This window comes from Parasteatoda tepidariorum, chromosome 9, assembly GCF_982258835.1.
Source record: "Parasteatoda tepidariorum strain Cologne lab strain chromosome 9, Ptep-v5.0, whole genome shotgun sequence".
Lineage (NCBI taxonomy): Eukaryota > Metazoa > Arthropoda > Arachnida > Araneae > Theridiidae > Parasteatoda > Parasteatoda tepidariorum.
This window is the reverse complement of record NC_141763.1, coordinates 84,702,893-84,727,920: the sequence shown is the minus strand read 5'-3', so window position 1 is coordinate 84,727,920 and position 25,028 is coordinate 84,702,893. Positions and strand designations below refer to the sequence as shown.

Here is a 25,028-nt window from a genome sequence, read left to right as displayed (position 1 = left end):
TAAATTGAATCAGTCATTTAAAAAAAAAATTTCTGTAACGTTTTTTTTTTTCAGAAGAAAAGAAAAAACCGATTTTTTCGGTTTAAATCGTTTAAACGATATACTGCGTCTCGAACGGAAAGCAGTGAGATCTAACATCGAATCATTGCAAACTGAAAGAACGCGATCGAACAGTTCATCATTAGATATAATAAGAACTTGTTTCGCTTTCTGCTGCTCCTTTCACTTTTTTGTCTTTAAATTTGTAAATATAAACAAACAACTTTAGCTTTTTAAACCTATTTTTTTAATATTATGTCTGAAAGATCGCGAAGACAAATTAAGAAGAGTCAAGATCTACTTCGCATTATTCATATTGAGAAAGAACGCTCACACTTGCGTTTGGTAAAAATTTCTATTAAAATTTAAATTTCTGAAATGATGATCTGTGATGTATTTTATTATGCCGTCTTATAGTTTAATATTCTTATTCTTCTAGAATTTCTAAATTATAAATACGGAAACTGAAATATAAATTTGTTTTGTTTAAAGAAAAAAACAAAATAAAATCATCGCACTATGTGTTCTTTGAAAGCAAACTGGACCATCTGCTATCACTTTCATCATTTTTTGCTAATCATTTGTTTGTGATTCTCATTTTATTCGACCTTTTTGTGTATTTATTATTCAGATCCGTTTATTGCATTGATTTGAAAGTAATACTATGCATTAATTTTCATGATGTTGCTGATCAGCACAAAGGTTTTTGTTAGTAGGCCCTGTGGATGAATTTTTTCAGGCCTTCTGCAACAAATATCTTTAGCATTAATATCTTTCTGCAAGATACTTTCAATAATAACAAAGAAGTATTTTGCGAATTTAAAGCAACAGAAACGCTCTGTTCACCAACAAAAAAAAAAATTCAAAGAATTTTTTTCATTGAATATGTAATATTTTTTTATTCTAATATTATGGACGATATTCTCACATTTTGTTTGGAAAAAAAATGCTCTAGTTATTTCCTTTATCGCATTTTGTAAATCATCATCACTTTAAAAAAAATTATTGAAAATCATGAAATCCGTAAGAGTAATTACTAAAAAACAGATCGACGACAAAATCACACGAATCTGACTCTTCAAAAACGGGTTGCTCAAATGCATGTTTTGTCGCATGATTTGATTGTTATAATAAATAATATTGTTTGAAAAATATCAGATTTTAAAAACTATGTGAAAATTAAAAGCAATAAATCCCAAAAAAAAATCAATAGAATCATCGCCTTAAAAAGTAAATACTCAAATGCACAATTTGAATTTCCCATATTGTCTAAAATATATTGGTATAATTAAAAACCATATGAAAATCGGTATCAATAACTGCTAAAAATACAATCGGAACACTACATGGATTTACGATGCTATCAGCATAAATTGAACATGACAAAAAGCATTAATTTAATTGCACGATTCAAATTTTATGTGAAAATTTCTGCAGGAAAAAAAAAAATTTCTTCCCAAGAGAAAAATCTTTCTTCAAGAACTCTGTAATGTTCTGCGGCATGTCGCCGCGATTCTGTCACAGTTTAAGTAGGTATTAACCATATATTACCATTATGCCTTAGGAACCAGACAGTATGTTTATGTTTTATTCAAAATGTAAAACATTTTCAAAATGTTTTTCAAACAATTCAAAATGTTTTTCTAATTACTATCAGGATGTGTGTCTTATTGCAGGTTAGAAAAATTATGAAAAAGCCATTATCAAGTAGGACAAATGAAGAAATTAAACTTTTAGAAGAGGCTCCTGATCTAGTGCAAAGAATTCAAAATAATAAAGAAAAACATGTAAATTTGAAAGAAAGAATCAAAGAGGTAAATATTTTTAAAAAAAAGTCCGATAGACTGTACTGATTGGAAAACATATAAAGTTTACAATTTTAAAATATTCAAATTTCCAGTTTTATGAATATGATTTCTTTTAAAAGTTCATTTGATTTTATTTAAAGTTCATTTGTTTTCAGCTATTTTTTAAGGAGAAACTAAACCTGTTTTTCAACTGTGCCTATATTAATTTTAATTATTTTTCATTAAAGTAATATAAAAACGTGGTTTATTTTAAAAATTAATTTTTTTATGTTTAAGGTGTGCATTCATTACCAGCATTTTACTCTTTTGTTGAAATTTTAACTACATTGAAAAAGAAATTCTTTAGGACAAGGTGATGACTTTTAGGGGTGTTATATACTTATACTTGTGTTATTTGAAGGTGATTGAGCTGAATTTTAACATCAAAGAAGTTTTTCAATATGTTCCGAACAATGATCTTAAGTAGATTCTTGCTATTGATAATTTTTCTTCCTCTTTCTTGTAATTTATATTATTTCCAACATTCATTTGTTGTTATCCAAGGACCCAAAGAATAGTGCTCACTTTTTTTTTCATTTGACTCATTTAAAAATTTTGCTTGCTATTAGCACCATGTTTAAACGATTTTATTGATAAGAAAAATATTTTAGAACCCTTTTATGTCTGTGGAATAGTGGATGTTGATTTTAAATTTAATGTTAAAGGAAATGAAAGCCCTATTATAAGGTTGAACATGAAAGTGAAATTCACGAAGCCAGAAAGAATTTGAAAAGTTTTGCAAAAATATCCTGAATTCATCAATCGGGCTCCTCTCAATATATTTTATAAACTACACCTAGGGAAAATGTAGAATATCTCATCTATTATAATCATTTTAAACTGAACCAAAAGTATAAACTATTTAATACATTTCCAAAATTAATGTTTTAACATTTTTTATGCTTTTTAGTAGATACCATTCTATTCCGAGCGAAGATATATACCAGAACGCAACAAATGCAGTTGTAATCACTGTCAGTAAAAAGAGGTCTGAAGAAGGCTAATGGAATATCATTAAAAATGCCTTTCAACATTTTTTTACTTTAATTTTTTTATTTTATTCATATTTGCAGAGCTCATTCTAGGCAGAAAAAAGGGCAGGGTGCAAAAGTTTAAAGAAAGGGCATTATTATTCTAAAAAGGCAATAATTTCACATTCTATTAAAAACAAGAATTCTTTACACATTCTATTAAAAAACATTGTCAATTAGTAAAAGAATTTTTTTTTACTTAACTTAAAGTAACAAAGCAATCATTAATTACTTATTTTCATTAATAAATTAACATATATATCGAGTTAATGAGCTAATTAGCTTAGTAATTTATTTAAAATGCATGCATATATAAATAAAATAATAAATGTATGTTTTTAAGTGTCTGTAGTTATGATTAAATAATTAAAATGATTAATAATAATTATGATTTAATGATAGTGGAAGTAACTGCAAACTTTCAATGACAAGTGCAACAATGGGTTGTGATGGCTATTTTTCCTTTCCCATATAAATCTATGTATTGACAGCAATGACAAACTAAATAAAAAGAGTTAAAAATAACAGTTTAAGAAATCCGTTGTAGAGTTTGGAGAAAAAGTAAAGAAGGGTTGAGGAAAGAAATGGCAAAAAGGGTATGGAGTCTATTACATCAGGGCACTAATTTACTTCAGGGGTAACAGGGGGAATTCTTTTGACTAAAAGGGCAGCAGGGTGCTGCGCCCTGTTTACCCTGCCTAGAATGAGCTCTGATCATTTGTTATTAGTGAACTTATCAAATATTAAGTTATCCATTCTTAATTTGATGTTTAAACTGTTAAAATGAGTGATCATGTTCTATCTAAATATTTTAAATTTTTTCTCTATAAATTACTGTTCATCTTTTAAATTTTTAGGTTATTGATGATCCTGAAGTTCTATCTGCTAAATGTCTTCAACTGGCCCAAGCATTGAAGGAATCAGCTTATACTGTAGTGTACACTGGAGCTGGAATAAGTACAGTGAGTGTTGTACAAGTTTTCATCATATAATTGTTCTGGTTAATATCAGGGTTGGGTTTTTGCCGTCAAAAACTGGTTTTTGTCATGATGGTGATAAAAACCGCGTTTTTACCGGTAAAAACCATCAAAAACCTACTGTTTTCTTTAACTTATGGCATACAGCGGACAATATATTATTTTCACTTAATTGCCTTTATAAATGAATGTTGTAAATGATTGCTATTGATTTTGCAACTATATACATGTATTCTTATAGAAGGATATACATTCATACAGAAATATTGTAATATACTTATTGAAAATAGTGATACTTAACTTTTATCATTATAGCTTGATTTGCAAAGGATTCAAAATTTTGCACTTCTTAATTGTTAGAAATAAGCAAACAAACAAAAAAACTATTAATAAATTCAAGAACTAAAAAGAAGAATTTAAAATTTGGCATTTCTTAAATATTAGAAATAAGCTAAACAAAACTTTCAAAACTTGTAACTACTAACAAACTGTAAGTCAGGAATGACTTGACATTCTTCAGTTACGTAATATGCAAACAAAATGATGCTTGGAAATGTTGAAAATTTTGCAGAGTATCCTAATATTTTACTTCGAATAGTATGATTTGATATAATCATGTTGGGAAAGTGCAAAAATCTGTTCTTAAATATCTTTTAACAACTTTTTTTCTAATTTTATGCCCAAAAATGAATTAATTTTAAATCATAAGCAGTTAAACTCAAATTAAAATACAGTTTTATCAAAACTATGGGTTCTTGACAGTTTTTGACGTGACGGTAAAAACCATGGTATAAACCGGTAAAACCTTCATGTGTCAAAAACTTGCCAACCCTGGTTAATATGATAAGTTTTTTTTATTAATTATAATTATTAATAGTATTGCTTAATGGACTGACCATAAAGCACAATTCCCAGTAAAACACTGTAGTCAGCATCACTGCCAGCCATCAGTTAGCGGGTGGTTGACCACATTGATCAGTCTGCAAAGAGACTGAGGGAGCATAATACGATACTCATTAAGCTGTTCTGCCTTAAAGTGCTCAACTTTGCACACAGGAAATCGGGCTATCAAATGGGGAGAGCCAACAGAGGATCAAAATTGTGATGGCATGTCTTCAGATCATCCTCAGGAATGATCCCAAAACTTTACCAATTGCACATAGTGCAGCTCTTGTGTGACTTAAATAGAAAACTATTACTTCTACTATTAACCAGCTATTATTAATTATAACTTTTAAAAAGTATGATAACTAATTCACATAAATGAGTTATTGTTAGTACTTGGGTAATGCATGCTTGGTAATTATTAATAACCTTTAATTATTAATAGCAACTGACAATTAATTTTTACCAATATTGGCATAACTAGGACATTTTTATAGGATTTGCCTTGACTTCTCAATCAGTCTCATGTTTATAGATATATATCATAGATGGTCAATGAAATTTCTATTGTAACTAATTATGCCAATGATATTCTTAATGAAATTCTATGCATTGAAATTCTATGATTTAATGAAATTCTATGCATTAACAATGTCTAAATATTGGAATATGACTTATTTTCTTTGATTTTATAAGATTTCTTTCAAATAAAATCATAAACAATAGACTCTCAGTTAATCAAGATTAGATTATCTGGAATGACCACAAAAAAAAGAGAAGTTGTGTTTGCGGCCGTTTAAATGTCTGGGAAGACTGCATTCTTCATAAACCTTCCTTTTCTATAGTATTGGACTCGTTCAACCAACTTTGAGTATAGCCTACTGGCTTAGCTCTTGTTCCAAAATGCTAACAGGGCAGGATGAGGCAAGATATGATTCGACCATTGTTGCAGTATCGTTGTACTTATTAAAATTTTCCACATACTTTACATTCTGCTCATAGTTTTACCATGTTGAAATGCAAAAGGGTTGTTCTTAGTATAAATCAAATGCTAGATATAATTAAAAATTCTTAAAATAAATGAACAGTTTAATCATTAATGTGTAAATATTGAAAGACTATAAACTGTGCAAGATATTATAAAAAAAAAATAATGCATTTAATACCATTTTTTACTATAAATTGAATTAACCAGTATATTCACTTATGCATTACGAAGCATTTCCTGACCATCGAGAACCTTTTTCTTACCTAAGTTGTCTCAATTTTATTATCTTACTGATATTTTATTTTTTTTGTATATTTTCATGAACTTCCTTTAAATAAATTGTTTAATCAATGAAGAAATTTTTATTTATTGTACTTGATTACAAATGATTCATTACATTTCAGTCAGCAGAGATTCCTGATTACAGAGGCCCTGATGGAGTGTGGACTTTATTGCAAAAAGGACAAGAAATAAAGTAATCTATTTGTTTTATTTAGATGTTGATGTGATATCGAATGTTAGTAAATGATTCATGTGTATCATATAATAATATATATCATCAAATAGGAATATGGTGTTATCCAAGGAAAAAAAATGTTTTAAAGAGTAATTTCACTTAGGAGTGAAGTATAGTATAAAGTAGTGGATTTAATAACAGAAATTGTGTTTAGAAATTACTGCTAACAATTTTATAACTAGTCGAGAAATACTACAAAGTAAATATACTCTAGAATCATTGCTTGAATATGTAACCACAAAAATATTGCTTCGCTTTTTTTGCTATTTTTTTTTCAATTATATGCTTTAATTAAACTAAGGTTTCTAACAATGAAAACAAAATTTACTGTTAAAAATATGTAGAATTTTATTTAGTTTTATTTTTTCACCATTTAACAGTATGTTCAAAATTTATATTACAATTGATACTTTCATTTATGGCATGGAAAGAGGTCCTTAAGAAAAGCTAAGTTCATTTTTACTCTCTCTAAACTTGCTGATATACACTACCGGTCAAAAGTTTAGACTCACTTGTATTTATTTCAAAATTTTCAAAAATAGTTAAATGTTTCTGACTTAAATATACAATTTATCAAACATAATCATAAACAAACATCACAAAACTCTGTTTTCTTTTAAAACTGTTCATTATTTTTTCATTTTGTATCCATTCTGTAGTTGATAACGAAATTGCATGTAAGTACCTATTCTAAAACAAGTGTAATTTATTTAAAAAAATTTTATTAATTCTTAGTTTATAAAGAATTTACTTTTCTCTTCCTTTATGGGGTTAATTATAAGTTATGTTCATGTACATGACAAATTTTAAATATTTATATAATAGCCTTAATTTGCCAGAATAACCGGTATATATTAAAAACAAAAAGAAATTTTTTTTTACAGAAATATGGGTCAAAAACGAGAAATAAGTGTGGAAACACGTGCAGTTATTATTGCACTTCATGCAGAAGGCTATTCAAGTAGACAAATTGCCTCTAAAACTAATGTTTCTCAGACCACTGTTGTCAGAACTTTGCAAAGGAAGAAAGAAACTGTCAAAAATAAGAGTGTCAGTATCTACTGTACAACGTCGACTTCGTGACTATGGCTTAAAAGGTTGTGTAGCTGCTAGAAAACCTCTTTTGAAAAAACAAAATAAAGTAAAACGACTGCAATGGGCTAAAAAACATGTTACCTGGTCTTTGGAACAGTGGTCGAAGGTTTTGTTTACGGACGAATCAAAATTTGAATTGTTTGGAAGCAAACGAAGGCAGTATGTTTGTCGTTTAGTTGGTGAACGTATGACAAGTCAATGTTTATTACCAACTGTGAAGCATGGTGGATGTTCAGTCATGATTTGGGGATGTTTTGTCGGTGATAAAGTTGGAGATCTTGTAAGAATAGAAGGTATTATGGATAAAAATATTATCGCGGAATATAGCAGCGTTACGCTTTCCCATGTGGGCAGAGAATTGTTGGTCAACGATTTGTTTTTCAGCAAGATAACGATCCAAAACATTCATCGAAATTGTGTAGAAACTACATTGCATCGAAAGAAAAGAAAAAAGTACTGAAATACATGGATTGGCCCCCTCAATCCCCTGATATTAATCCTATTGAGCTATTGTGGGATGAACTCGATAGAAATGTTTCAAAAATGAGATGTACCAATCAAAACAAGCTTTGGGGATCTTTACTTAGTTGCTGGAACCAGATATCATCTAGAACATTACAAAAACTAATAGAAAGAATGCCAAAAATATGTGCTGCTGTGATAAAGGCTAAAGGAGGATATTTCGAAAAATCCAAGATTGGACGAAATTCATAAGTTATGCATAAAATTATAGTTCTTATCATATATGCGTACCTACATTTCTCAAAATAAAATTAATTTAATGTAATTTTCAGTTTAAAAGAAGTCATTTTTAATTGTTATTTGTCTATTTTTAAAAATTCAAGAGTGAGTCTAAACTTTTGACCGATAGTGTATATACTTTCTGAAATTGGTCAAATAGTTCCGGAGTTCAACTTAAGTATCTTTTTCTTAAGTTTCTAAAGTATCTTTTTCTTTTATATAACTTTTTTTCTCTTGGAACTATTTGACCGATTATGTTCAAATTTTTTATTAGCCTGTACATTCTTTAAAATAATGATAAAAAATTTTTTCCTTACAATTCAAATTTTTTTGGAGTATTATGAAATAAAAAATAAAATACTAATAAATAATTATTAAAAATTCTTTTTTACTTGGAATTATATTTGTATAAATGAATTTTATAATTTTGTTTAAAAATGTTTCCGTTAGCTTAAAAAATTCTTGGAATGTGGCAAAATATGCAGAAAATAAAATAAACATTAAGGAGTCCAAATTTTATCAAAACTTTACCAATCAAAACTCAGATAAAATGTATAAACGGTGCATAATATAAGAAAATAAATATTGAAATATAATTAAAACATCTAACATAAAAGGTAAATATTATTTTGTATAAAATTATTACACACTAATCATTAAAAAACTGAAATCATAGTTATTTTTGTTCAAGCTCAACACCAAGCACCCTTCTAAATTTCTATAAACAAAAACCCGATTTTTTAATTAAATTTTAAATTAAGAATAAATTTAATTTAGATCATAAAGAAACAATTGTTCTATGTTACTTTTGACAGAACAAGTCTTTCTTCATTGTTCAATACACAACTAAATTGTATATGCTTCAAACTTATTTATTAAATAACAAGTTATTTTCTTTACAGCTAAAAGAAAATTATAAATTTATTGATTTATTTTCATTTATAATTCCTTCAAATAAATTATTTCTGTTTTTATATTTTAAAAGAATGAAATTTTCTTTTTTTTTTTCTGTGCAGGCTGAAAGATCTGAGTCAATCTGAACCAACTTTCACCCATATGGCATTGAAACAACTCCACAAGGAAGGACTTTTATCACACATAGTTTCCCAGAATTGTGATGGCCTGCATCTCCGAAGTGGTCTACCCCGAAATGTTCTATCTGAATTACATGGAAATATGTTTATTGAGGTAAAGCTTCTTGTACACTTTCAACATTTCTGATTTTGATTTCTTTTATAATGATGTAGAATTTTTTTTTACACAAGATCAAATATATGTTTTAAATGTTACAAAATTTATCATTATATGTGCAACTTAAAATAATCAGAACTAAAATGTTTATGACATAAAAAAATTTTAAAAGTACAACAAAAAAAAGACCCAAAAATAACCTTAAAATGAAAGATAATGTCCTTAAAAATTTTCAGAAACATATTATTTATTAGCCTATTACCTTCAATATTACAAGGCAATTATTAACATCAATATCACAAGGCAATTATATCACCGCCAAATCATGTAACAGACACTTTTTCATTTTAAGTGTTCACGTTAACAACACCATGCCCATAAAATTAGGCCTCAATATTACAAAGCAATTGTATCTCCGTCGTATCGTATAACAGAAACTTTTTTATTTTCTCCAATATTATTCAAGCACACTAGGAAAAATTAAATCGCTAACAACATAGTGAATTGCGTTTTTTTTTAAGTTCATTAATAATACCTTTAAGGAAAATTTAATAAAGCAATTAAAGTGATTTTCTTATCGGTTTTTTAAAAAAATAATTGCTTAATTTAAGCTTTTTTTCTTTTCTTTTTTTTTGGAAAGTACATACTTACTACTTTCGTAATTCAGTTTATTTTTACAGAATACTGCAAGAGTTGCTAGCATTCTAGTGTTAAATAATAACGTAAGCTTGCTGATTATATTTAAAACAAAAATTAAAAAATATTTTAGAATTCAGTCAGAAAGATGTGTTTTTGCAACTATTTGGTGTAATTAGAATTTAAAGGCTCAACTTTTCATATAAAGAATATTGAAATACTACAGATTATATAATTTAATTTTAAAGATTTGATCACAAGCTCAAAAAAAAGCAATAAAATATTTATTTTAAAAGGCAACTATCTTATCAGAAAAATATAAAATTGTTAAATAAATGCAAAAAGAAAGGAAATATTGGTACAATTAGATAGAGCAGACTAATGCTAAAATAGTCTCAAAATTTTTATGAGCCTTGCAAAGCAAATTTCGCTACTCTACAAGATACACTACCCTACAGTAATGGAAGAGGAACTTTCAATTTTTTAGATTTCTCATGAAATAATTAGATGATTATTTTATAACTTTGCAGGTGTTTAGATCATGCAATTTCTCATATTTGTCAATCAATTTTAAAGATTTCAGAGCTTTAACAGGCTAGCAATAAATTATGAATGAAAACAGGTATTTTTAAACACCCTCTGCATCGTTTACTTTGCTTTTGCAGGAAACTTTACTTTTACTTTGCATTGATTGCAGAAAATTTCATCAACTTTAGTTTCATATTTATGGAGAAATTGACATTTTTCTTTAAAGATACTCAATTTGGACACTTTAAAGATATTCAACAAAATTAATTTAAAATTGTGCTAGATATGGGCTTTTAAAATACTTCTTTTATACTGCGCATATGCGAAAAAAATTTCACAGTATCTTGGTGAATTGTATTTTAATAACTAATGAAAAAGTCCAATTTGGAAATCTTGGAAATTTAAAAAGTTCCTAGCAATTTTCTAAGTAGTTTTGTACTTTTTTAAGAAAGGCTCTAAATGATTGATAAGGGATTTGTGATTTGTCGCAAATTTTATTTCATACCATTATAGACAAAACTTACTGAAAATAACACCAGCATTGTAGAGGATTAACCTCTGTAAAAGTTTTTTTTTAGTGTTATGTGGTTTTTTTTATTATACTATCATATTGTGGAGTATGGATGATTATTGCTAGGTATTATCATTTCTTATTAAATTTTGTTTCATGATACAAAATAAAATTTTTGTAAAATCCCGTTTTCTTTTAAAAAGTTTTAAAAAAAGTTTTCTAAACTTTTTAAATTTTCAAGACATTCAAGTTGGACCTTTTTCACTTCATACTGAATACAATTTACTTCAAAATTGTGTGTGTGTATATATATATATATATATATATATATATATATATATATATATATATATATATATATATATATATATATATATATATATATATATATATATATACACACACATATATATACATATATTAATTTTACTCGCTCTTAGTCAATATGAAAGCACCACTTTAAATACTCATATGTGTAATTTTTTTTTTTTTTTTTTTTTTTTTTTTTAAATTTTAAAAGAATGATTTTGTTATCAGTTAAAATCTACTCCAGTAATTTTTAATAATTTTGATGAATATTTTTAAAGTTGTTGCAAAAGGAATTAGTTTCTTATAAAAATGACCATATCTCTATAAATATTTAAACTAACCTTATGAAATTCCATGCAATCATTGCAAGTAACAACCTAAGTAATTGATGCAAGTTATAAGCTTATTGTTATATTTTCTGCATCGGGTGTTCAAAAATACTTATTTTTGTTTGTAAATTTTTGCTGGTTCCTTAAAGCTCTAAAAGCTTTTTGTTGTTTTTATAAGCAATATCGTTATATCAGGTCAGACATAAATGTCTGTCAGGCCAGACATAAGTTATAAGCTTATTGTTATATTTTCTGGCATAGGGTGTTCAAAAATACTTATTTTCTTTGTAAATTTTTACTGGTTCCTTAAAGCTCTAAAAGCTTTTTGTTGTTTTTATAAGCAATATCGTTATATCAGGCCAGACATAAATGGCATTGTATCAATAAATGTGAAAGCAAGCATGCCAGTGCAATGCAGTTTTCTGAATCTAGTATTGTCAGATAGTAATCAAGTCTCTTTTGGTGTGTGTCATGTCATATATTGAAAATGCGAACTCTGCACAAAATTACTTTAAACTATTGCATGGGAACATGACCCACATAAAACTTTGTGATCAACACTGCTATGTAATATCACCATATTTTGTAATTACTAAATCAATTTATGTAACATTTATGTATAAAATGTTATAGGTATGCCCTAATTGCAAGCCACTCAAACAATATATCCGTCTATTTGACGTGACGGAGCGCACAGCCTTACATCGTCACAAAACCGGTCGATTCTGTAACAAATGTAAATCAGAGTTGGTTGATACGATTGTACATTTCGGAGAGAAGGGTAAACTTCAGTGGCCCATGAATTGGAAAGGTGCTGTCAAAGCAGTTGATAAAGCTGAAGTAATCCTGTGTCTTGGAAGTAGTCTAAAAGTAAGCTTTTGTCTTCCTCTCACGTATCTATTTTATGGTCATCATTGAAAAAATAATCCCTATAGGGTTTTGTGTCCTACTGATGTTCAATTCTGTTGCCATGTAATTTGAACAAGAGAGCTCCTGCATGAACACTCTATTATATGATAATGATAATGTGATTGATATTTATTGTACAGGGTTGCTACTCCACAGGAAAAACCTGGAAAATACAGAAAATTTAAAAATCACCTAAAATAACTGAGAAAATACAGGGAATTATTTTTTTATTTTCGTCTTTTAAAAAGTGGTGAAAACTCAATGCACATTCTATGGGATATGTAAGGATGATATTTCTGCTATACAAAACAATTTCATTTACTATAGCATTATTTGTTTTAAGTAGGTTAAGATGTTCCTTATTTCTTTAATTTTTTTTACCAATTATAGCTAGTATAGTTGGCCTAATATTGTTTGGACAAGTGCACAGTGGATGTGCATTTCCTCTTAATATATTGTGTATAATACGTACAGGGAATTTTTTTTCTTTAGATTTGCATGGCAACCCTGTTGTAATGTCAATTTATATTGTATGACTGAATTCATTTTTATCTCTTATGTTGAACAAACAATCCAGATAGGATTTGTTCATACCAATCTTTAGCTCTTTGTACCAATGTACCTTACCAATTGCAGCCCTTTATTTTTTGTAAGATATATTATTTTTATCGCTGAGATTTAATAGCTGATCCACATCCAATTTGTGTTTGCCAATGTTTACACTTGTAGTCTTGTAATTATATACCTAATTCAGAAAACAAGAGAATGATGAATCAAAATTTGAGTTGTATATAATATTTATCTTATATTCATTATTTATTATTAAATATCTTCATCATCAGTGTTGAACAGTCAGTTCATATAGATATTGTGATTATCAATATTCAACTCCAAAAACTTTTATTTTTGAATCCAATCCAGGAGACTAGAAAACTCTTTCACCAAGCCTTGTGAGCAAACTCACTTTTGTTGGGGACTTTTTGAGGAAGTTAGAATGCATTTGTGTTTTATGGAGTGGTAAACCTCTTTGACCTCAGATGTTTGTTTATCAAATGTAAAAAAGTTATAATCCATGATTAAAATTTACCCCAGTAAATTATATTATGATGTCTCTACTTTTTTAAAAAATTAATAATATTGAATCCTATTAATTAACAGAATTATTAATGCCCTAAATTGTAATTTTCTACAGTTTAGGTTTTTTTTTGGATAATAAAAAATAACTTTGCAGATGAAATCATGTTCTGATGCTGTTATATATTTAAATTTAATGACATTAACTTAACAGGTTTTAAGAAGATATCCTCAACTATGGAGAAATAATCAGTCACTGGATAAACGCCCTAAATTGTACATTGTCAACTTGCAGTGGACACCAAAAGATTCTCAGGCAGTGTTAAAAATAAATGGTATGTTTTACTAAAAACTTCACTTTAACATCTCTTCCTTAATATATCATATTATTGATAACTCATCAATACTTAGTGTTATTCTTTTTTAAGTTATGTCCTATTACTGCTTAGATTAATTTTAAAATTTCATGCGTATTTTTTTCCCTTTTATTTATCATATAGTTGTTAATTTATCTATATTTAGTGTTTCTTTTTCATTTATGTTTTTTATTTGCTCACAATCATTTCAAAGAAATCATTTCAATATTTTATGTTGTGTTTTAAAACTGCTAACATTCATTTAAAAAATTCATAGTAAATTTTTTTTTTCGTCTTAATTTATCTTATAGTTGATAATTCATTGGTGCTCTATTTTAAGTTCAGTTCTATTAATGTTCACATTCAATTAAAAAATTCATTTAGCATTTTTTTAATTTATTTTATAATTGTTAATTTATCAAGGCTTAGCGTTACTTCTTTAAGTTATGTATTGTAACTACTCACAAACATTTTTAAAAAAAATCTTTTTAAATTGTGTTCTGTGACTACTCACGTTCATTTAAATTAATATTTTACCCACTATTTATTTTATAATACTTAATTCATCAATACTTAGTATTCCTTTTTAGTTTATGTTATATTACAGCTCACATTCATTTTTTTTTTTCTTAATTTATCATGTTTCTTAATATATCAATGCTTAGTGTTCCTTTTTATAGTGTGTTCTGTAAGTTCAAGTGTATTATTTTTTCATTGTAATTTTTTGGCATTAATTTCATTTACGCTTTCTACCTTAAACTATTTTTTGCATTGTCAATTAGAAGAAAGTTAGTTTTTTTTTTAGTTATCTATCAATTAATTTACTACTTGTATTTAACAAATATTTCAATATCTATAATGTTGGAATTATTTCTGTTAACGTTAATAAATAGATTAATTTTTAATAAATTCAGTAGGATATAAAGAGAATTTTTTTTTTCAGATTTATTTGTTTGCTTTTTTTTATTATTTATAATCATTTTTCTTAGGTAAATGTGATGAAGTAATGCAGTTAGTACTGTCATCCTTAAACATAAATGCCCCCAAGTACAAAAAGTAAGTAACACATTTTTTATTAGTTATTTAAAATAATAGAAAACACTATGCCTAACCTACAGATAGATCCTAACAGATAGGACCCTTTCAGTAACAAAGTTTTGTGCAAAAATGACACATCCAAACAAACCTGATGCGGTCACTGTCTGCAAAGAATAGGCAGTAATCAATAACGTTTCTATCTTTTATTGAAAGTTTTAACACTTTTATTTCATTTTTTGAAAAAAGGATGCAATGCTGATATGATTAATTTATCAGATTTTGTTTTCCATTTTTAGTTCATTTTTTATATTTAGAATCTTTAGCTATATTTATGTTCTGCCTTGTTTTGAATGCTTCAACCTTCAAATTAAAAGCAGTGTAGAATAATGAGTGCCTATTGCTCTCTGTATTAAAGCCAAAAGCAATTTTTGCCACTACTTTTTGGCAGTTAACAATCAAAGTATTGCTCAAAGTGTTTAAAGGAGCCTAATTTTAGAGTTTTATTCACTTTAATTTCATGACGTTGCTAATAATGAATTTATGGTAAATAGTTATGAAGAATATTAACAGAAACTTGTCTTCATTTTTTGAAGGGAAAAAAAGAAATTTTAGACCGCTATATTCAAGTTTTAAAACAGTAACTAATCTTTCTTTCCACCACTTAAAAGCATTATTTCATTAATATAACTCTAAATCTATGTTTTTATTATAGTTTTCCCAATATTTATTTTTTTTATCGATATTATGTGTTTAGTTTGATTAACATAATGTTGTATTCTTCTGAATACAGTCGACACAATCCCTGTGGCCCAAAAAAATATGGGCATTATAAGGTCTGCAATAATAGGAATATTGAAAATTGTAGCAAATACTTGCTCATAAATACGGCGCTTATTTTTACAAAATCTACTATACTTATCTAATCAATCCACTGCCTTCAAAATTTTTAAAGTCTGTTCTAAACATATGGTGTTATGCTGGTTGTAAGCAGCCATTTCTGCTAAATAGCATACCCCCAGAGAACTGAAAAGTGTAACCAAAAATAAAATTAAGAAGAATGCATATACCAAATGTTTTATCTCCAAAATAAATCACCTATTACTACACTTCATGAAAAGAGTGAGGGTAGTTTTTGGACAAGAAAAATATGATTAAGAAATCAATTGATGCCTTCAAATAGAAATTTACAAAGGTTATGAAATCATACAAAGGACTCTAATTTCCTGGTGTAGATTCAATATACATTTCTAATTCTCAAGAATGAAAGAAATCGACATTTCAGTATCTTTTTGACCATAGAAAATTGCCTAAGATAAGAGATCATTCATAGAAAATTCAAGTGTGTTTTACCTGTATTGAGGGGTAACATCAAAAAAAATAGTGGTTTGAATCATTTCCTGGAGACTTTTGCTTTGCATTGTCAATGAAAAAATTTTGTTTAGAAAGTTCAAAACTGTTAAATGCTGTTTTTGGAATCATATTCTTGAAATTGAAGAAACATTTTAATCGCTATATTTGAATGAATGGTCCAATTTGAACATTCTAAAAGTATTGCTCTGACATTGGGTCACTTAGTTGCAATTTGTACTCTTTAGGGCGAACCGCATTGGAATTTCCAGTATCTAGTTACCTACAACTCTTTGTTTGCCTCTTTTATCGACACATGAGATTTTGTGAATTTTTCAGTTTAGTTGTTGCACGTTTCTTCTATGGCGTATTTAAACTAAAAATTAAGCTTTAGTTTTCACTTGGGAAGAAATAGGCCTACTAATAATTTAAATTTTCTGGCAAAAAATAAATGTGGTATTTAAACCAACACGTTCCCCGCGAAGATTGATACATGCATCAACCAAGCACATAACGCCAGAAATCTACTCTTAAATTTTGTTCTTCTCCTTGTGCTCCAATCCAGGGCTTGAATGACGTCCTCTCACAGCACCTTAAGATTCTTTTTTGTGCCAAGAAACTCCTAAAACTTGCTCCCAAATATATCTCCTCCATCAACTTGATGAACATGTAATCATTCTAAAATAGGGTCCCAATCTTCAACATCTAGACTGGTTTTTGATTAAAGATGTATCAAATCCTGCGTTCAATCTCCTGTTGATCATCTCTTCATTTTTCTCCAACAACTGATGAAATTTGAGGGATGAACAGTGACCCACTAGTCCATGTCTTTATCCATTCTGATGCATTCCTCTCTTGGCACCTTTTTGACAACCTACTGGGCCACTTCACTCCTCTCTAAAATATAGAGATGTTCAATATATCCACATCTCTACCAAAATCAAATAAAAAAACTTGTTTCTGACTCTCTTCATATGCATCAAGACTCACATTTTTGCCGACTGAATGTTTTTTATTATTCTAGAAGATCTATATATATATTTCTTTTACATGGCACCAAAAAAAAGCCATATTACAACTCCCCGAATGGCAACGTTAGAAAATCGACCAATGATTGCTGATAAAAATATCACATGGCAAATCTAGATGAGGTGGCTCAACATATAGCGCTTTTAAAAACGGAAACAATAACCAGAGTGAGCATTATCAGGTTGTTCAATTCAGATTCATGCCCTAAAAACATGATAATATTTTATTTAAACTGGCTCAACATATAGCGCTTTTAAAAACGGAAACAATAACCAGAGTGAGCATTATCAGGTTGTTCAATTCAGATTCATGCACTAAAAACATGACAATATTTAATTTTAACTCAATTAGGAATTAATTAATTAATTGAAGTGAGAATGCTTTAAAAGGCCGCTGTTGAATTGATATTTTTCTAATGGGAGCTACCTAAACGTCTAAGTGTTTGTATTGAATGCATTGAATTTTTTTTATATTTCGCGTTTATTTATGCATTGTACAATACTAAAGTACAATACTATGCCTTTGATTATAAAATACTATGTCTTTGATGATAATATACTATGTCTTTGTGCTAGAACACTGTGTTCATTGGCGAGCGAGCGCAGCGAGCCATGGTTCACGGCGTGAACCACATAGGATTGCGTAGCAATTTTCGGGGGTTGGCGTGCACTAGCGAGCAGGGGGCGGAACCTCCTAGTATTTTATACTACTTGAATAATCTTTAAAATGGATTCATGAAAATAGTGCCAATTGTATTACCATTAAATCGACATGGTCTACAATTCATTTCGTTGTATGTATTGACAAGTCAAGAAAGGCACTTTCTATAATTCTTTTTTAAAAAAAAGTCTAATTTTTTTTTTTTAAATATCTTAATTAATAATATATATTTAACTAACTTGTTTAAACAGGGTTGCCACTCCGCAGGGAGAACAGGGAAAACCTGGAAAATACAGGAAATTTAAAAATTAGCTAAAATTACTTGGAAAATGCAGGGAATTTTGATTTTTTCTTTACAAACCTGGAAAATACAGGGAATTTTGTTTCTTATTTTTGTCTTTTAAAAAATGGTGACCACTCAATGCGTAATCTGTGGGATATTTAACCATGATATTTCAGCTATACTAAACTATTTCATTTACTACAGCATTATTTAAGTATGTTCAGCTGTTTTTCCAGCAATTGAAACTAATAAATATAGTTAGCCCAATATAGCTCTCACAAGAGCACAGTAATTGTTGTTTCCTCTTAATATATTGTGTATAACATGTACAGGGAAAACAAATTTTTTTTCTCCAGATTTGAGTGGCAACCCTGTTAAATCTAAATTAAGACTTCGTGTATTGGTCATTGTAATGAAAGGATCGTAATAATGGTGGAGAGGGAGGTCATACTAAAAATTGTCGACTGTATTTTTTTTTAAATTTAAGATATTTAGTATAGTATTATTCAGCAATTTTATTTCTAAACTAAGTAGTATATGTAAACTACAGAGTAGGTGCTGTGAATGGATGAAAAAAATTATCAATTTTATTTAACAGTGTGTTAACTTTTTTAGTAACCATAATAACATTTTTATATCCTCTTTAGACAAGAAGACCCTATTTTTAACTTAGCTACACCACTGCTGCCTCATGAATATTCATCTTGCTCAAGGTTGCATCTGATTAGAGAAGAAGAAAACTGTTCAAAGCAAAATTCTGTTTTAAACACTGTTAAAAAAGAAGAAACAGATAAAGAAAAGGCCCTCATTTGCATGAATCACAACCTGGTGCCTTGTATCAAACTACAGGACGTAACCTCTGCTTCGACTCTCTTACAGTTAAATGCACAGAAAATTGACTCAAGGACTTATTTTATAAAAAATTTTGATAAAAATAATATTTCCGGGGGCTGGTATGGGAAAGGCTGTGCTAAACTCAAAAAACGAAAGCCTAGTTTATCTTGCAAGCGTAGAAAAATTGTTGATTCCAGTCCTGCATCTTGATTTTAAGTCTTGATTTGAAAACTAAATCACCTAATAAACTGTCTTTTTAATGCCATTGTTGAATCTCATAGCTAGTGTGATAATAAGTACAAAACTTTTAATTGTGATTTTTTTTTTGGAGTATTAATAGTATAGACTGCTGTGATAAAGTATGAAAGGTTGTGAACTATACTCCAACAGCTAGAGACTTTAAGCTACATACAGCAAATACAGCAATTTTTTTTTAGAAAATCTAAAGGAATAATTTAATTTAATTCATTATTTAAATAAATAATCCTTTTTTTTCTATTTTAATGTATTTTAACCCATTCATTTTATTTAGTTTGTAATTTGAGATATTAATGCAAATGGTGAAACTCTTGTAATTTTAAACAATATAAAAATGTCAGCGCTATGCTATTTTGTATGTGTGATTATGTGCATATTTTAATGTGTAAAAAAAAAGCTTTTTTGCTTTTAAGTTTTATTTTATGCCTAAATATTTCATTTAACTGTATCAAATACTTTGTTATGTTTTAATGTGTAAAAAAATAAGCTTTTTTGCTTTTAAGTTTTATTTTATCCCTAAATATTTCATTTAACTGTATCAAATACTTTGTTGAAAATTTTTAAATAAAGAAAATTATTTGTGTAGAAGCTATTCCTATTACTATACTTACTAAAAATTGTAATGTCTTATATTCGTTTAGATTGATTGAAAAAAAAATTCAAGTTTGAAACAGCTTGTATCTTTAGTTTCTAAAACAACTGAAAATAATCCAAGCTAGACACAGTCTGGATTTTTTTTTTTTTTCGTTATCTTATTATTTTTCAGACTTTGCTTTAAAGTATAATTTTATCCTGAAATCTCCCACTAAACCAGAAAATCACAGAAAAAAATCATTATATGGTAAACTTTATTACATTCTTTGTGTTTAAGATAGTTATTATTTAGTTTTGTTGCTTGGAAATTGTTTTCATTTTAATAATTTTAGTACTTTATATTAATTTGAATTGATTATGAAAAAATATAAATTTTGAAACCCTTGTCTTTTTAACTCCTTAACTGCCTCAGTTATTCAGAATAATTAGAACCAGGTCCAATCTATATATTTGAATTTTGAGTGTTGATTACCAAGCACTTCACCTCTCTCTATGTTTTGTTTATTATTTTTATTTCACTCATAATAGTTCTACTCAATATCATTTTAGTTTTCACCTTCTTTTGTCTACTCTTGATATTCAATTCATCACCATTCATGTTATCTGATCTCTAATTCTATTGGTTTTTGCAGGGGTGATTGTGAGAAAAAAAATTTAAAAAAATTTTTTTTCTCAATATTTCTTAGTTTACTAAAAATATATTTAAAATTTTACACATACCTATACCATTTACACATACCTATGATGACCTGGAGAAGTAATTAAAATTTACAAATATGTCTTTTTTTTTTTTGAGTTTATGATTATAACAACTATTTAGTGATAAAAAATGAATATTAATCATGAATATAAGCTTATAAAGTATCTCTGTGGCTCTCCCTTACAAACAGATTAAATAAACTGTGTTTTTAAGTTCTACCTTTAAAAATTTGATTTCCGGAAACTTAAGTGATCAATGATTTTTTGAAACATCTGGACTTTCGATCTCCGGAAACTTCCGGATCACTGTTAGCGAAAAATCCGAAAATCAGGATTTTTTCCGGAGCACAATCAGCCCTGTTTTTGTCTACTGATTTTAAATAATTCAGTGTTAAATGTTTTGTGAATCTATTTTTTGTAATGAGTTCTTCTGATAAATTTGTTTATAAAAACCTATCACTTATCCATTCCCATTTATTTAAATTGTTTATAAAAAAATTTTAACTTCAAAACTAATGTAACTTTAGCTATCAAAGGACTGCAAGTTCTCAGAATAATTAGAACCCGGTGCAATACAGATACCTAAATCTTAAATGTCTGGGATAGATTAATGGCAAAAAATGTACGTATTTATTAACTTAATAATTAGAAAAATATAAAAAGATATATATTTTATTCGTTTAAATATTTAATTGATTGATCAAAAAAATATCAATTTTAAACTTTCGTAGCTTTAGCTACTAAGAGCACCAGCTATTCAGAATAATCAGAACCAGGTCCAATATAGATGCTTAAATCTTAAACGTTCAAAATAAATGTATAATTGACAAAAAAATTCAATGAAAAAAATTTTAATATGCATTCATTTAAGGAATATATAGACTATTACATTTATTTGTTTTTGTTTTCATTTTAGTATTTTATTTTTTTGAATTGATTGATAGACAAAATTTTAAAACTCCTGTAACTTTAGCTCTGAACACCAACTATTCATAATAATTACAACCAAATCAAATTTAGATAATTGAATCTGAAATATTCAAAATGATTATATAATTGACAAAAAAAGTATATTAAAAACAGAAAAAGGTATTTATTTTTAATATGTATTAATATAATTATTGAAACTGTCCTATGCTCTCTGTTGCTTTTAGGTTTGCTAATATTTTGAGCAAATGATTTGGATTCATTATTTGAATAACTCTTTGTTAAAACATTACTGAACTACTATGCTTTTAGGTTTGCTGGTAAGCACCTTTCATTTTTAACTTATGAATATCATTCTTTGCTTTAAAATTTCATAGCTGAATGTTACTTACGTATATTTTGGGAAAATGATTGGAAAATCATTCATTAATTGAAAAATTCTTTGTTAAAACATTCTTCTGAAATATCATGTCAAAAGTATTGTAGCACCAAAAATATACTGATAAAACATCTTTTTTAGTTCATCAAGAACAGTTATTCAAAAATCTATTTTAAAAACTTGGCACAATTACTTCATGATCTATACTCACTACTAACCATTCACTGGACCATTTTAAAACTGGAAAATCCCATTTAACATAATTTTTCACTAAGCATTTTCAAAGGAGTTCTGTTATATTGTTTAACAATCTTACTTAACACTGTTTTATATCTCCTCCACTAAGCATTTTAGTGAGGAAGTATAAAAGTATATTTTATACTTAATCTCTAAGGACTTCTTTAAGTGATTAAGTATAAAAAGTCAACATACTCCCAAATTATAATATTGATTACTTAAATTTTTTATGTACTAAAACAATTTTTTAAAATTTTATGTAATAATTAATTTTATTTAGAATAATCCATTAAAACAAAAGTTCACAAAGAAGTCAACTTTTCCTTGGGTCAATTTTCATTTTTTTATCAATGTTTTAAAATTTTTTATATTCTAGAACACTGGTACCCAACTTTTGCTCCATTCATTAAGGCTTCTAGTATATTTTCCTCAACATTTGAGGGAAAAACTTTAAAAACATGATAAATAAATGCATTTTTTTCTGTTAATTACTTTATGTTTATAGATATAAATAAAACTTATATTGTAACGTTATGGTCAAACGAATAATCCAAAAATTAAGTGAAGAAATAAAAAATTAGTTTTAGACAAGGAAAACCTAAAGAGCAGTATTCTTACCAGCTCTTTTCGAATTAAAACTGTTTTATATTGTTTAGTGATAAACTTTAGGTATTTGTTTTTAGTTTACAATTGCTCTGAAAATCTAATTTAATTTATTAATTTTTAAAAAAATTAAGTTTAAAGTCAAAATAAAAATAAATATCAGAGCTTGTTCAAAAATGTAAAACATTCTTATTTTTTAATGTTTCGCATTTTTAAAGAATAAAAATCTGCTCAAATGGAGTCATGTAGTAACAAAAAATAAAAATAAATTTTTTTTTGTACTATGTGTGAAAATAACTAAAGTCACAACCCTTATACATTTACTAAAAACTCTGAGTTTTTTTTCGCAAGAAGCTGTTTTAATATTACGAAAATAATCTTGATATTGTTTATGAAATTTTAATTCTGGATAAGTTAGTGTAAAATTGTTTGAGTTATAGATATGCTTTTTAATGAGATTCATATGCTGTTATAATAATTTTTAGATTTAAAGAACTTCAGAATTAAATTTTTTTTTATTATTTATAATTACCACTTGTAAGCTTTTTATATTCCATAATGGTTTACAAGTAAAATACAAATTTGTTCTAGTATATTAGAATTTTTATTGTTATTACATAAAAGTTTTCGATATATTTGCACAAACATTTGTAAAAATAAAAGGTTTAGTTACAGTTAAAAAAAAACATACAAATAATTAAGACTTTAAACAACAAGTTCTACATTCTGCGTAGCGTTTTTAAAAAGTACTTAAAGGTGCTTATTTCGATTTTTATTATTTAAAAGCCCTTAAAGGTGCGTTTTTCATGGGGTGTTTTTAAAAAGTGCTTAATTTTTCCTTTTCGAAAATTATATTTTTTTCTATACCATGACGATTTTCACCACGTATTATGCAAAAGCGTGGTTTTCACTTTGTTCTATTCAACGTTTTCACAATTCATTCAACCACAATCCATTTCGGCGTACCGTTCGACAGTAGTGTATGAAAGCGGTAACTGGGTGCGTAGCGTTTTTAAAAGGTGCTTATTTTCGATTTTCGTTTTTAAAAGTCCTTAAAGGTGCTGTTTTTGAAAAGTGCTTAATTTTCCCTTTTTCAAAATCAGAGTTTTTCTTTACCTTGTTGATTTTAGCTGCGAATTATGCAAAAAGATGCAGTTCACGTTTTTCTATTCAACATTTTCACAATTTATTCACCCTCAATCTATTTCGGTGTATTGTCAGTCTGTAGCGTAGGAAAACGCCATTCTTTTTATATTATTCAAAACTTCATGATTTTTAACAATTGTCAAAAACAATGCCAAAAGTTTTTTTTTTTCTTTTTTGATATGATAATTGAAACAAGATAAAACCGTCAATTGTCAAAAACTTCCCGACCCTGCCGAATTGTGATACTTTTTTAAAGTGCTTAAAAATATCTTTTGAGTGCTTGAAAAGTGCTTAAAAGGTGCTTATTTTTTGTTGAATAATTTGGCTACGCACCCTGTTCTAGAAACCAGTAGAATTTGGAAAACTTTCTGCATCCAGAGGATCTAACTACTATGAAAAAGGTCAAATACTTTATTATTGTGGTTAGAACATTTAGCGACAGATCCAAACGTTTCTGGTTTGATACCAGCCGGCGACAAGAAACTTCTAACATGAACTGAATCTCTTCACTGTGTTGGGGGAAAAAACTGTCAAAGAACATTGAAAGTGCACATCTTTTATTTGCACCTCAGAGCAGTAATTTTTCATACTATTTTGAGCCATGTAAAAGAAAGTTGCCTGCACTAATTTAATTGCCTTTTCTACTTAACGATATTTTTAATCAAAAAAATCTTATCAATAACTTTTCCACATAGGAACACGTATCTCAATGTATGTACATATTTTGTTATAATTTGAAGCTGTGTTTTACACATGCTTGCATCTTAAATGGATTTGAACTAGAAGTAAACTGTACATTTTTTTATTGAGACATAGTTTATAACAAATGATATTGCAGAGAAGGACTTCATTTTAAAGGTTTTAACAACTTAACTTAAAGAATAATTATTTCATAACTGATTAACCCTACAAAGGCAGGGATGATTTTTCGATCTAATTCAAGCATTCCAATCACAACAAAGTTTCCTTCTTCCTTAAACCTATTGAAAGCTGACTGCATCATGTTCAATGATGATACTTTTTGTGTTTCA

At 27.7% G+C, this 25,028-nt stretch overlaps 1 protein-coding gene across 1 annotated transcript; it reads left to right on the top strand.

The window, feature by feature from the left end:
* Positions 1–11: 11 nt before the first annotated feature.
* On the top strand, positions 12–20,000 carry Sirt7 (sirtuin 7). Its single transcript, XM_016069102.5, has 9 exons — positions 12–384; positions 1,716–1,853; positions 3,775–3,879; positions 6,172–6,242; positions 9,137–9,308; positions 12,258–12,494; positions 13,822–13,942; positions 14,953–15,019; positions 18,968–20,000. The coding sequence occupies exons 1-9, from the start codon at positions 295–297 to the stop codon at positions 19,362–19,364; spliced, it is 1,398 nt and encodes a 465-aa protein (XP_015924588.1). The 5' UTR covers positions 12–294; the 3' UTR covers positions 19,365–20,000.
* The last annotated feature ends 5,028 nt before the right edge of the window (positions 20,001–25,028 follow it).

What these genes read in the sequence shown, in the direction of transcription:
- Sirt7 (XM_016069102.5), top strand. Translation starts at nt 295, where the DNA reads ATGTCTGAAAGATCGCGAAGACAAATTAAGAAGAGTCAAGATCTACTT. An exon ending in CTGGAGCTGGAATAAGTACA is followed by an intron (nt 3,880 to 6,171) that starts GTGAGTGTTGTA and finishes ATTACATTTCAG; the next exon opens with TCAGCAGAGATTCCTGATTA. An exon ending in GGCAGTGTTAAAAATAAATG is followed by an intron (nt 13,943 to 14,952) that starts GTATGTTTTACT and finishes CATTTTTCTTAG; the next exon opens with GTAAATGTGATGAAGTAATG.